Source organism: Sinohyriopsis cumingii, chromosome 19 (assembly GCF_028554795.1).
Source record: "Sinohyriopsis cumingii isolate HCF-2022 chromosome 19, ASM2855479v2, whole genome shotgun sequence".
NCBI classification, from domain to species: Eukaryota; Metazoa; Mollusca; class Bivalvia; order Unionida; family Unionidae; genus Sinohyriopsis; species Sinohyriopsis cumingii.
In genome coordinates, this window is record NC_142979.1 from 51,495,439 (window position 1) to 51,510,573 (window position 15,135).

General features: G+C 40.7%; 1 protein-coding gene across 2 annotated transcripts in view; it reads left to right on the plus strand.

Annotated features, from left to right (window-relative positions):
- The window catches only part of LOC149775697 (all-trans-retinol 13,14-reductase-like), a 33,910-nt gene that overhangs the window by 17,456 nt on the left and 1,319 nt on the right, over positions 1-15,135 (plus strand). For both annotated transcript variants that reach the window (XM_089943600.1, XM_089943601.1), the window contains 4 exons: positions 661-783; positions 7,867-7,987; positions 8,768-8,898; positions 9,789-9,955. In XM_089943600.1, the coding sequence (XP_089799726.1) occupies positions 661-783; positions 7,867-7,987; positions 8,768-8,898; positions 9,789-9,955 (542 nt within the window). The remainder of the gene's footprint in view (positions 1-660; positions 784-7,866; positions 7,988-8,767; positions 8,899-9,788; positions 9,956-15,135) is intronic.

Here is a 15,135-nt window from a genome sequence, read left to right on the forward strand (position 1 = left end):
ACGAAATGAACCACTCTCCCGCTCTTTGTTATTTAGATTTTAAAAAAAGAACAAAGAAGTTAACAAGCATTAGTCCCTGAAGGTATCACAATATTAAGATTTTTATATATATTTTCTTCTGGATTTGTATACGTTATTTTAAAAATTAAATGTGGTGCATTAGTTGTATGTTACGACGCGTAATCCCTTATGTCAGACCCTTATTTGTACATAAAATATATTGTACAAAATCAGCATACCGTACGTTGCATTTTCTAGAAATAGTAGCATTTCAATGAAGTGGATGGAATTTTTAGTGCTAGTGGCCTTTCTTGAAGCGGCCGGTTGACACTAGTTTGTCATCCTGAAAGCTGAAGGGTTCTTTTGGCACTATGTATATATTTCCGGATCAAATCTTGTGTTTGGCGCCTTGAAAATCCACGTGGTTAACACAACCCTTTGTTTTATCGCCATTTTGACTTTCGCGCTAGATATGTTATTATCAAATTTTGGTAAGTGTTCCTGAATGATTTGCATGCAAAAAAAGAGCACATTTTAATGAACAGGTGAAATCAGGCCCACGTATTATCAATCAGTATCAACACATATTTGGGGGGTTGATGTACCGAACTACCACCGGTATATACCTTATTTATGTTGATAGTGTCTATAATTTCACAGGTGTCAAAGTGTCTAGAAGAAATGGTGAAGACATTTCTATTTTTGCCTGCACAGTGATCTCTGATGCTGGGGCCTATAATACATATGTTAAATTGCTTCCACAACAAAGAGCAGAGAAAACAGGTAATAACCAATATCTCTGAAAAAACTTTCTATTTTTATTTTTCTCTACACCAAGAAATATTTTTTTCAATGCCATATTTATTCAAAAAGCACGAAGACTTTGAAAAAAAGGTGCCAAAACAACCTCGAGGAAGAACATTATGTATTTATATATTCGAATCCAGAGTAAAGGTTACACATCTTTGTTTTAGTGACGTAATATAATTGTTACTTAATGGAACCTGTTACATCTGGGGAGCGAAACTATATAACAAGACAAAGTAAAACCCGACAAGCATTTTCCAAAATAAAAATTACCTCCCCAAAATTAAAAATCAAGCAAAGTGAAAGAATTTTTAATAAATTACAGTATTGTATGAATTTCTATAGCATACTCCTAAATCTACTATCAATTACACAGCATTCCGGAAACGATCTAAATGTATTTCTAATGACGAACGAAGGTTATATAGTGATTATGTTTTAGCACCAATGAAGAAACACTGTTCTAAAATCCAAAAGATCTGATTCAAGGTAATCAAGTGAAAGTTCAGCTGTCACTAAACTCCTTGAATGTTTCATAAAATGCAATGGAATTATTTAAATATCCAAGTCCTTGAATAATTTCATAATATTTCTGCAATTGACTGTCTTTTTAGAATAAAAGATTTTCCTCTGTGCATTTTCAACAAACAAATTATAAATAAATCAAATTTCCACTCTGACTCTTACAAGGCCGAATATAACTGAAGGAATAATAACGCGGTGCTTTAATTCTATTATAGCCACCTAATGCGTATCAAATAAACAAATCTGCATTTGAAAAGATTCCAGAAAATTTAAATCATTCCATTGTGAAATATCTTAACAGTCATGGTTTGCATGTTTTTAATTAATGAATCAATCAGCAAATAAGGCGCGCATGCTATCTCTACAGGTCAAATGTACCCCTAGATTACGCAGTGTTGACATGACCTCCATTCACTAATGCGTGGCGTACTTTACCGCAATAGTTGTTAATATGAACTTGCCAATTGATCTTGATTGATTGATGGAATTTTCATAATGTATTGTACATGTACACTACACTAATGCTTTGTCCTCGCCTTTAAGGTGCGTTTTGTAGTGTTATACTCCAGTCTTAATAATATTGTCACTAACTCAAATGACTTAGGTAAAACTATTATAAATTAACATATGATACAGAGCAGTAACAAACCCTTGAACATATAAAATGGATTACAGCGAATCTAATGTAAACTTAAATTGTAAGGTGACATTGTGCTATGGAACTGAAGAAAATAAAGGGTCATACATGACGATATTGACTTGCAGAAAAGTATTTTAAAAAATCTCAGTCTGAAAAGTTCAGTTTAACCCCCACCGTACGCCATTTTTTTCTTAGTTTGCTCAGCTTCAATGTTGTTATTATTATTATCATTATTATTATTATCATTATTATCATCATCATCATCATCATCGTCATCATCGTCATCATCATCATCATCATCATCATCAGTAGTAGTAGTAGTAGTAGTAGTAGTAGTAGTAGTAGTAGTAATTTGTAGTAGTATTGTTCCTTTCAACCACCATCTCTTGCAATACAAAGACCTTAACACCTCTGTTGCTAATATAGGAAATTATATCTTTGATGCCAGACCGCTTCGGTGACCTAATGGTTAAAGCGTCCGCCTCGGATGCAGGAGGTCGAGGGTTAGCACCCCCGAACGATATACACCAAATGCTTATAAAAATGGTAATAACAGTTGCATCGCTTGGCGCAATCATCTGTCTCTCTCCTGTGGCCTAGTGGTTAGAACGTCCGCCTCGGATGCGGGAGGTGGTGGGTTCGAACCCCGGCCGAGTCATACCAAAGACTTATAAAAAATAATACTAACAGCTGCTTCGCTAGGCGCTCGGCATTAAAAGGTTAGTGTTAGGACTGGTTGGCCTGGTGTCAGGATAATGTGACTGGGTGGGACATCATTCTACGTGTCTGCGGCATGATGCCCCAGTGCTAGACTTTAAAATGCCACACTGCAGACATCGTAGAGATATGACTTGAACATTGTAAAAGCTACGTTAAAAATCTGAATCACACAGAGTCTTTTTCGCATGCACACAGCCACATACACGTTACTTCTTCGAAAACAATACTCAGTCATAATCCCCAAATAGTTCGTTACCTCGCAAATCCAGGTATCCGACATTAATTTTAGCTAAAGTGAGCTAAAAGTTGTCTGTCCGACCAATGTGGTGGTCAGGCAGAGTGATATCCCCTTACATATAAGACTTTGCGGCAATATTGAAAAGATATATCAGTTATTACTTCAGCTCGTGCGAAAAAGCACGGTCTTTTCACAAAATACCTCGCCATCCATTTTCAGTAGGAGGAGTCCTTTCTGTTCAAGGAAAGTATACTCCATCTCAATTTCCAAGTTTTCTCTTTCACTTTCGCCGACATTTGTTCATAATTGTTGTAAAGTTATTAGCATTATTCTCTCCGTACGATTCGTTACCATTAGACTGCCTGTTATCACTGACTGGGCCAATGAAAAGCTTAACATCGCATCGGTAGTACCTACAAGGTGGCAGGGCTAAGCAACTCATGTTTATATTTTCTGCTCATTATACTTGCAGGTTTGAACTATGGGCAAAGCAAATAAACGGGCTTCAAAAGATAATGACGTCATTAGTCTGCAAGCTGAACCTTTCATCCGTACATAATTTTTTGGAGGTAAAGAGGGACAACTCAACCTCTCTCCCTTCAGCCAAGAAACGACAGAAATCAACAAGATAGGAAACTGCCATAGCACCCAAGTAATCTCCTTCAAACCCAATGTTACTAGTGATTCCTATTGGACTTGACTCTATTTCTCTTGCGAAGCATCGACGGAAGGAGCTTAACAAACAGCCATCACTTCCCTCTCAATCTACAGACATACAGACAGGTTACGTGGATCAAGCATCCCGTAATCTGCTCCAACATTGAATCGGACGATATGCCTTACACACACACGGCCTATTTCCGTTGCGACCGGCCTGGGCCATGTTTGAGTGATCAGGAGCGGCAACAAATTCCTCTTTTTAAGGCTCAATCACACAACAGCCCTTGTCCCAGTACGTCGAAACAGACATACTTCGACATACCCAGGGCCCGCTTCAACACATATTCCTTCTCAGGACTCCTTTCCGACACAATGCCTTATTTAGCTCCTGAGGCTTCAACAGACATCGCCTCACCAGTCTCCTGACACCTTACCACGGAAAGAGCCCCTACCCTTCTCAGTAACTGTCTCGTTTTTAATTCGGGACGTACTGCGAGTTTAGTGAGCGGCAGATCTCGTCACTCTTCAGGCTCACATCGTACCTTAAGAATGATGATGCTTGTTCTCAAGGAGTGTCATCGATTCTTGACTTTACGATGTCACGTGAAGATACCGCCTTCCGCGTCTACATTGAGGAAGTATTCCGCCATTTACCCCCGGAGTTTTGCCCACCTCCCCTATACCAAAACCAAACTGGACTAAGAGTCCCTGCTTCTGTTGATAATATGAAAAAAAAAGGTGCAGCCTGCCTTCAAGTTTCAAGTTACTACCGCAGTCAGGGAGAGTGACAGACATTCTGAACTCTTCGCAACCAATTTCAGGATCACATCATTAACAGACTTTTCTTTACACAAAAACGCCTTCCATCTCACTTCCGTCGGCGTTTCTACCATTGTTACACACCGGCCTTTTACTTGGAAACCCAAGCAATAGACCGGGATATCGCCACTTTGGGGATGTCCAAACCACACTTCATACGTATGGACCGAACAGCCTTCCACGATACTAAACAGTTAGTGCGCAATATCGTCGCCGTGGGCTTCTTCTGAACTAAGTTTTCATGCCAATTTTTCGACAAGCGGAACGTAGCCTCTCTTGTCCCACTTTGACTTCTACATGACATGCATGGGAGTCGGTAACTCGCGTGGCCCGTGTTTTAAGTAGGATGGCACAACACACCTTGTCCAATGCCGTCACCGCCAATACTAATCTACAGTTGGCTGAAAGGGACTCTCTGTACTCGCAACCTTCACCTTTCTAAAGGACCACCATAAAGGCAGACTGCGCACACAGTATTTATCATCCAATCTTTTGTTTAACGGCCAGATTGAAGAGGTTCGAAAACAGGCCACTAAAGAAATTTCCCTAACCCTCCACCACCGCGTCGTTTTAGGGATATTACCGGAAATTAGGAACGGGATCCAGGAGTCACCCGTAGGACAAAAAACATCGGAAAACAGTCCTACCAGAGATCTACTCAGCGTAAGCCACATCCATCACAGACCAAATCTAATACAACACAGAGGGAAGCCTTGCGTTCGTCTTTATTCGAGTTTATTCTCTTGACAGTCTCCTCCCACTAAAAAATGACGCCATCTCCAATCCACCCTTTCTAGACATCCCGGTAGGAAGAGGGCTTCTTTTCTTTGCTGCCGAATGGGACAAAATATGCCACAACGATATCATGGCAATTGGTTCACGAGGGACTCTGCATTATGTTTCACATTCCTCCACTGCTGTCCAGAATTGAACATTCACCAACGTCCCATCGGATCCATTCAAAGCCATCACAATTCAGCAAGAACTAGACAACCGTCTTCGGAAAAGGGATGTAGAACTTGTTTGAAACTCTCCGGGATACTTTTCTAGACTCTTCTTGGTCGCAAAGGCAAACGGTACTATGCGCCCCATCATCTACCTCAGCGACCACAATCACGCTTTTTGGTTTTCAATGGAAACACCACAACGCATTCTAAATGCTATCCAAGAGGGAGACTTTGTCACAAGTGTGGACTTAGAAGCTGCTGACTCATTATCAGCCCCCTACGTCTGCACTCGTCTCGTGAATAAAGTTATGGCTCCTGTCCGGACCATTTCTATGGCAGCAACATCAAGTTACAAGGACGACATCCTACAAAATCATCAAGTGAGTTCTCTTTTACATCACGAAATGATAATCATTGTTACATCACTTACCAATCTGGTATTTCTCGTCAACGAAGACAAATCCGACCTAGTACCGTCCCAACATTTTGTTCATCAAGGTATAGAGTTCAAAACATAGGAAAATATGATTCGTCTCCTTTAGGATCGGGCTTTGAAAATCTGCAATATGGTGGCTTCTTAACTCTTAAGGAAAACCTATCAGTACGGGAATTCCTTGGCCTCCTAAATGTACTGGATGCGACAGCAGACCTATTCGTCCTATGTCGCCTTTTTATGAGTCAATTACAAATGCTTTCTCTGTCTCAATGAAGACTAAAAGTTTGCCGATTGGACCAACATCTAACCATCTGCTCACAACTGAGGCACCATCTGCAACCTTTGGGCAGCCTTTCTTAGCTCACGGCAGGTATGCCTCTACACTTACCCGAGACTACAATTTGTACCGACACCAGCACCGAGGGCTAGGAGCCCATATTCCACCATCAATTTGGGAAGCCAGTGGTTCATCGTCTCCCCACGAACGCCTTCTGCACAAGTCCTCTGGACATGATGGTCATTGTGAAAGCATTTCACTGGTGGCAGGAACGCTTCTCTGGCAAGGGAGTCCTGGCTCTGTCCGACAACTCTACAGTAGTGACTTATCCCAAGCGATGGAGAAGAACCGAACCAAGTTTCTAGAGTTTTTCGTCATGGTGTGGGACTTTCTAGAATGATGTTGTCAACCACAAATCCACATGTTCGTCATATACCTGGTCGCCTTATTTTTCTAGCCGACTCGTTGTCACGAAACAATAAAATGATTCAGACGGAATGGTAACTTCATCCGTTGGTTTTCAACCAGATACGTACCCGCTGTTACTGACCTTTGTTGCAATTATTTACTACAAAGTAGAATATCAAACTCGCAACCAGTTTCTCCCATCCCTGATTCAAAAGCATGGACAATCGATACCCTATCCTTGTATTGGAACACCCTAAACGTAAACGCCTACCCTCCAATACCGCTAATTCCGAGAGTGCTTAAGAAAACAAAGTAATCAACGACCTCATCAATTTTGCATCGAAAACTTCGGGTCTTCCCTCATCTACTCAAACAACCACGACAGTAGTTTTTTCAACCCTGCCCGGCGCTCCTGAAACTGCACGTCAGGTTCATATTAAACAGGCCTCAGACGTAAACAATTCTCGCAACCAGTCGTGGAGAGATTCGCTCAGATTCGACGGCCTTCCACGTCCAAAGCGTGTGCAAATGGTACATTTTCACCCAATGATGCGCAATTGAACCAGTTTTATCACACATAGCTAATTTCTTCCTTTGGTTCTTCGAAGAAACAAAATTATCGAGGAGTACAGTTACCTTCAGCTTCGCATTCGAACAAAACTGTTCTCTAACCGACATCATACAGGCTGTTGGATGGAGATCGGAGTCCACATTCTCTAGTCTTTACCCCCGAGATCTGACATCTCAAAGGGCCCAATTGGACCTGGTAGGACCTGGAGCGGTAGGCACGCTCGCTATGGATGTAATTGCGGGGAGGCTGGGAGGGTGTATGTATATTATGAATGGGTAAGTATTTTCGAAGAAACATATTTTACTAAGAAAAATTGTTTTCTTCTTCGAATATATGACCCAATAATAGCACCTTAGGAGAATAGATTAGAGGTAGACGGAGGTATATCCCCTTACCCCGAAAACAAAATCCGGTCTTCTGAGATAAGAGAGACAGCTTCTAGGTACCCCGAATGGAGGAGGCTCCATCTGTCTGGGCGCGGCATCTAAAAGGACCCACCCACCCCGCCTCCCCGCAATTACATCCATAGCGAGCGTGCCTACCGCTCCAGTAATAACTGAAATATCCTGATATATTGCCGCCAAGGCTTATAGGTAAAGGGGAGATCACTCTGTCCCACCCCACGTGGATCAGCAGACAGCATTTAGCTCCCTTTAGATAAAAGCGTTATCCGGGAGGTCAGGATTTGCGAGGATTGTTTTTAGTTCTCCGAAGGTATTAGGATTGGGCGTGTGTTTTCGAGGAAACATATTCTGCTATTGGTTTCGCAGTCAATGTTCTGCATGTATTGATTTACGATGTTTCTACTTGTACTGAAGCTCTGTACAAAATGGTGAAGGCTGTTGGACCAAGCCATGCCTGTATTACAGTGTTTGCAGGTCTAGATGGGAGCAGCAAGGAACTCGGCCTCACATCGGGCAATACATGGGCTTTTTTAAAGTAAGTCAATGTCTAAAAATTCTACTCTTTTAATGAATCCAGTATATATTTTGGGATATTCGCTACTTCTGATCTACGGATGTATCTTTGAAGAAATTTTAAACCAATGTATAATTGTGGATAATGACTGCCATACATTGTACCGTTTTTAATTACTTTTGGTCAAGACACTCAAAACGCGGAAATAAAACAACAAACAATGAATTTTTCCTCCGACTTTCTTCCTATTCTTTTATCTTTCTGTCATTTTTCTCACTAATAATAGCGTATGCAGATTCTGAGCATTTCTTTATCAAGAAAGATCTATTAATGTTTATTGTTTGATAGACTTTTGAAAATATTAAGGTATTAATTTTCTATTATGATTATTATTTATCCGGTCGTATACTTATTATTATTATTATTATTATTATTATTATTATTATTATTCCGGTCGTATACTAATATACGGTCATCGTACTGTGTCACATGATATTTAGCCTAATACATTCACAGTTTTGATTGTGTTGATATTACTTAAGAATCTGAAATGTATATTTGAATAGTTTGTCATAGAAAATGATGTTAGGGCCTCGTATTTTTCTTTTTCGTTTGAACCTTTCATCTTTTTAACAATAAATAACATAAGTCTGGATGTTATAGTGAATTTTGTTAAAAAGCGATGCTTCATAAATTGGATTTTAGGCTATGTTGATTAAACATTTATCCAGGTTTGAAACTGTATCGTGCATGCATGCTGACACACATACACTTCCATCGTCTTTTGTTATATATACATAGTACGGATTTGGACAGCAGTTTGAAAAAGTATTTCCACCTGACGGAAGCGGAAGCAGCGAGTACTTACCCGCCCATGATGTTCATATCTTTTCCATCCGCCAAAGACCCCACATGGAACGAAAGATATCCAGGTATGATATTTCTTTTATTCACACGGCCTACATTCCATCTCGGCTGAAATGGCAGCGTCGAAATATTTTGAAGCCGGAAGACGACCGTGTTAGCATTAATGCAAAATTTCAAGAGGGTGGCTAAAAATGCAGTTGACGTTAGATGTCGTGTCCCCGTTGTAATTGTTGTTCATCATCCGTTAATGTCGAAATCAATAGTGACTTTTATAAGTCTGAATACGGCAGGGATACATATAATATTGACATAGATTATGTCAAGGTACCACATGCTATATTCTCTGATTAATTGCAAAATATGTCGTTGTTTTACATTTATAAGCTGTCAGTTTTATATGTGTTCTTGTCTGGATTATATGTATTACGGCATAGCAACACATGTGAGACTTTTGTTGCAGAGTCAGCTGAGGTAAAATACCTTGCCGAAGGACACACCGAGGGGTGATCTGATAGGATCTGAATCTGCATGCATTCGGTCCAGAATGCAAACCAGAGATGAAGTATTACGTGGTGACCTGGAATGATGGCCCCTTCATGCATATTCTCCGGTCCCCCCCCCCCCCGCCCCCAAAAAAATCTTTACCCAGAAGTGTCTACTGTCGAGAGCACTACCTATAAAAAGGTTGCTTAAACTCTTTGTTAACTAGACAAAATAAAGGAAATTGGAATAATAATATCAAGAAAAAAGCCAAAAGCGGTTAGAACCAGTAAAAAAACATATTTGGTTTATATACTGTTTTTACACCTTAAGTCGCATCCACACGTCACTTTAGATCACCTGTATGGTATTACTTTTACGTAGCGAGATGGACTAGCAGAAGGAAGGACATATAGACGTCTTTGAATTGACAGCGCACTTTCTCTTATACTATAATTTGTAGTTTTCTTTTAAGGAAAATCGGTATGTATACTCGTCGTTGTGGCGCCACAGCACTGGTTCTTCCCTTGGAAGGAGAGGAGAGTAAAACACAGAGGAGATGACTATGTCGCGCTCAAAGAGCAGTTTGGCCACAAGTTATGGGGACAGTGCGAATTAATGTTTCCTAGTTTACAAGGAAAGGTAAAATCTCTTATCACTCTTTAGCTCAGCCAGTTTTCTTTACATTTAGTTTTGTTAAATAGAGCTATATTTCTTCAGAAGCATTTTTGATCGGACGCATGCAAGGTATCTAACTACCAAACATGGAAATCATGTGCTAAAGATCCACTCATATTGTTTAGGGTGTTCATTTTGTCCATCCTTCCTGTTAAACTTTCCGTTTCGGTAGATGTGAGGTTTGTTTATATTTTACAGAATGCTCACGTCTTTACCTTTTATCATTTACATCTTTATGTTTATTTGGAAGGATTGATCTAATTATTGATAAGGTTTTTACCTTTTATGTGTTTCTCCTGAAGGGTTTATCTTCCCTAAATTTTATTTTGCAATTTCGTTTTCATTATGTTTATTGAAACTTAATTTTAATCAGACCCAGGCTAGCTAGTATTGTGCTGACGTACCGGTATACCCCATACATACATACATACATACATACATACATACATACATACATACTTTGGAATAATAACAAAACATGAAAAACATGAAATATACAAGAATAAATATAAATGATCACCATCGTTTGTTTGGTTCCATTAATGGAACACAGTAAATCAAATCAAGTACAATGTGTTCAAGGGCTCATTTGATATACAATATTGAATTCTACGTTATGTAAAATGTAGAGTTTCAGCTCTTGGTTACATAAGGATCTATTTTGTTTTAATTCTAATACCTGGCTACGGTCTGGGTTACATAGGATCTATTTTGTTTTAATTCTAATACCTGGTTACGGTCTGGGTTACATAGGATCTATGTTGTTTTAATTATAATACCCGGTTACGGTCTGGGTTACATAGGATCTATTTTGTTTTAATTCTAATACATGGTTACGGTCTGGGTTACATAGGATCTATGTTGTTTTAATTCTAATACCTGGTGACGGTAACCAATTGCCACTAAATTTACATTAAGAGATCATCTTGGAATGATCAAGAGTCACGCACAATAAAGGACGTGGTGACCTTCTTTCCACGACTTATCAAAACTTGGCACACAAAATATCACATTCGGGCACTAACCTAAATATCTTGTTACCTATTTTCACCCAACCTAGCTTTTTTCTGGAGTTACTTAATACTGCTTATAGCTATGTTCAAGGTCTTCTGATTTACCGAATTATCATTATTGCACATTTGTATAAGTTTTTACGCCAGGAGTTTATCAAAAGCTGAAATCTAAAAGAACATGTACTCAAACTTTTCTACATTGTGATGGCAGTTTCTTTGTTAAATTCCTTACCCAATCACAGTACCTTAGAAGAATTACTGCTACCTTGCAAATCCAACTCTCTCTGATACTACTTTTAGCAAAAGGGAGCAAAAAGGTGTCTGCCGACGTATGTATTGGCCGAGCTGAATGATCTGCCCTTAGGTATAAGAATTGATGGCAAAGTCTAAGAACCTTTCAGTTATTACTTCCGCTAGACCGCTCCGGTGGTCTAGTGGTTAGAGCGTCCACCTCGAAAAGAGGAGGTCGTGGGTTCGGTCCCCGGTCGACTCATACCAAAGATTTACAAAAATGGTACTAACAGCTGCCTCGTTTGGCGCTCAACATTAGCAGGAGGTTAGTGTTAGGACTGGTCGGCTTGGGGTCAGGATAATGTGACTGGGTTGACATCATGCTACATGTCTGCGGCATGATGCCCCAGTGCTAGGCATCACTATAAACTGTCACGCTGAAGACAGCGTAGGAGTATGACTGAAAAACTGTTAAAGCTATGTTAAAAATCCAAATCACACACACACACACACACACACACACTACTTCCGCTCGTGTGTAATTCTATTATAAACGGGTACATATCGGTGAGTTTCTATTCCAAAGCATTCTTAGCATCGGAGTGCCAACGTCAGTGGCTTTACGTGTAAAGGCGGTCTGATGGCCTCTTTCCCTACAGTCAATTGCCTCATAATGGATATTGGCGTACCCACTTTGTACGTATCTGTAACGGTGTCTCAGTTTCCTTTTATGTGACGGATTTCTGTATTGCTTCCGCCCTGATGGGACAAGTACAGATCAGCTTTCTATACATGGTTTACTTAGTCGCGTCTTGTTCATGCATGTTTCTATAGATGACACTTTATTAATGTTCATCTGCTTAAGCATTCCATACTATTTAAAGATATGTTAGGACTACAATATTTATGTTTGCATGTCTTTATGCTCTTACAATACTATTTTATATGTATAATTACGTCATTTCTGGTACATACAGGTGAGTTTCCTTTGCCATGGGATCCTTAGCGTTTGAAAACATTGTTTCACTGATTCTACGTGTACATGCCGTCCTTAATTTTCCCTACAGATAAGCTTGTCGTCTGCTATCACTTTTGGTCCAGGTAACCATCAGTTGGTATATTTCTGCGCCCATGCTGTATTCACACATCACATGTGCAGACCCACAGGTTTATATTTATCCTTACACGTGGCATTTTCATTAGATTTTACCTGTACACGTCATTGATTTATTAGACTGTCTGTTACCAATTTCTTGGTCAAATTTTTTAGATTTAGCTCTGTACTGACATTGCCTTCAAAACGACAGGTGCAGGGCTACCGTTTTATTCGTTTTGCTCTATTTGTCTTACAGATTAGAACTATGGGAAACGAGCTTAATGAACAACTCAGGACAAAAACGTCACCAATCTGCATGCTGATCTTTCCTAAGTGTGAGCATTTCTGACGGGCAAAGGTGAAAAATCAACTCTTACCCTTCATCCACCAAGCTGCGGACATTGACAAGCTCTGAAACATCTTTGGCACCCTAGTTACACCACAGAATTCAGCATTACTGGCAACTCCCTCTACCTCGCCTCTTCGGGGTTTGACTTGATTCCTATTGCGGTACAGCGAGAGACAAAGCTAAACAAAAAATCCAGTTCTCTCGCACTCCGGTTATTTGGATCGAAAATCCCATAACCAGTTTCAAACTGATGATCCTAACGATGTCCTTCCCACCCAGATGCCTATATCCGTTGTTACCGGCCTAGTCCAAATACTAGGGATCACGAAGGGCCAAAACGTAAATATTACGGGCTCAATCCTATCAGCCCGGCTTCCAGTACGTCGAATCCGACTTTTGCAGACATATGCATGGACCATTCTAACCCACATACCGCCTCGAGACACTCACTAGACACGACGCCAAGAATAGTTCCTCACGCTTCAACAGATGTCGCTTTGCAATCGCTCTACACTCTTCCACGAGAAGAGACTCTTTACTCAGCGACTGTCTCGAAGTCATAATTTCTAATTCAATGTGTTCTACGAAATTAAGTGAGACCTCGCCACCGTTAGCTAGCTAAGTCTCATGCTTAGCAGGAGACCTCAGACTCACCTCATACAACCAGAATATGTTGTTTGTTCTTAAGTGATGTCATCATTTCTAGACTATATCATGTCACGGGAAGATTCAGCTTTCCAAACCTCCGTTGAGGACGTTTTTGCTCATTTGAACCCCAGAGTTCTGGCCTCCTCCTCGCACTCCATCAGCAACCGGAACCGGAGCTCCAGCATATCTTGATCTTGTGACGAAACGGAAGACTCCAGCTTCAAATAGTTCCACAGACTGGGAGAATTACAGACATTCTGACCGGCTTTCATCAACAGTTCGTTGGTGTTTCTACCTTGGCCATACCCAAGCATATCATTTGGAACATCCAGCAGTCGACAGTGAGATCGCTGCTTTGGGGATGGCAAAGCCACACCCCTTAAGAATGGATCGGATGGCCTTTGATGACACGTGGCAGTTAGTACCCAATATCGTTGGCATTGCTTCGATTTTGGACTTCGTCTCTATGGTTGTCTTCCAATACGTGGAACGTAGGTTTTCTTTTCCCAAAACGTCTACCTCATGGTGTGCATGGGCATCGGTCTCAAGAATGGACCGAGTACTAAACAGAGCAGCTGGACACATTTTGGCCAATGCTGTATTCACAGTTATACATTTACAATTGTCGGAACGCGACTCGGTGCTCCCTGCCTGCCCTTTCGCGAAGGATCACTACAAGGCCAAGCTAAAAGCACAGCCTTTATCATCTATCCTTCATTTTCACGGCCAGATTGAAGAAGTCTGAAAACAAGCCAACAAAGAGAACAATTTCCCTCCCCTGCAACTACAGCGTTAATACAGAGATAGTACAGGAAACCAAGAAAAGGGCCACACATAGGACACAAAACTCTGAAAGCCGTCCTGTCGAAGCTCCACCCAGCGAATTCCAGTTTCCGCAAACCAAAGCAGAAAAAGCACCAAGAGGGTTCTATAGTTCATCACTGTCAACTAAAAAGACGAATATATTTATGTCCCTATCCACAAGGCTTCCAGGATATTCCTGTGATTTGCCTACAACATTGTATACCGATTTAGAGCACTCGCGTTGAGACTCAACATCCGAGTTCTCCACACATATAATGAGTCGAGCAATGGCGCATGTCCGGACCGTTTTTACGGCGACAACATCAAGTCACCTGAACTACATCCTGCAGAAACATCAGGTGAGTAATATAAACACGACATGATAAGCCTTGTTACACTGCTTACCAGATTGGGCTTCACGTCAACAAAGAAAAATCCTATCTGGTACTTTCTCAATGATTTGTTCACCTAGGTATGGAGTTTTTCGTCTCCCTCAGGATCGGGCATTGAAAATCCTAACCATGTTGGCTTCTTATGTTTTGAAGAAGATTCTCTCCGCACGAGAATTCTTTCATTGAGTCCTAACACTAACCTCTTAATGCTGAACGTCGAGCGAGGCAGTTGTTAGTACCATTTTTTAAGTCTTTGGTATGACTCGACCGGGTTTCGAACCCGTGACCTCCCGTGTCCAAGGTGGACGCTCTAATCACTAGGTCACCGGAGCGGTCGATAACGTATTTAAAGAAGAAATCAATTTTTCCTTGTAAACATTTTCTTCGGGAATACTTACCCAATCGTAAATACACATTCACCCACCCCCATTCTCCCCGTATTTACATCCATAGAGAGCGTGCTTCCCGCTCCTGTAGAAACTGAGAGGTTCGTAGACTCTGCCACCAAGTATTATACATAAGGGGAGATCACTCTGCCCGACCACCGTATAACTCACTTTAGCTAAAAGTAGTACGTGGGAGGGCTGGATTTGCAAGCTTAAGGTAGTTAT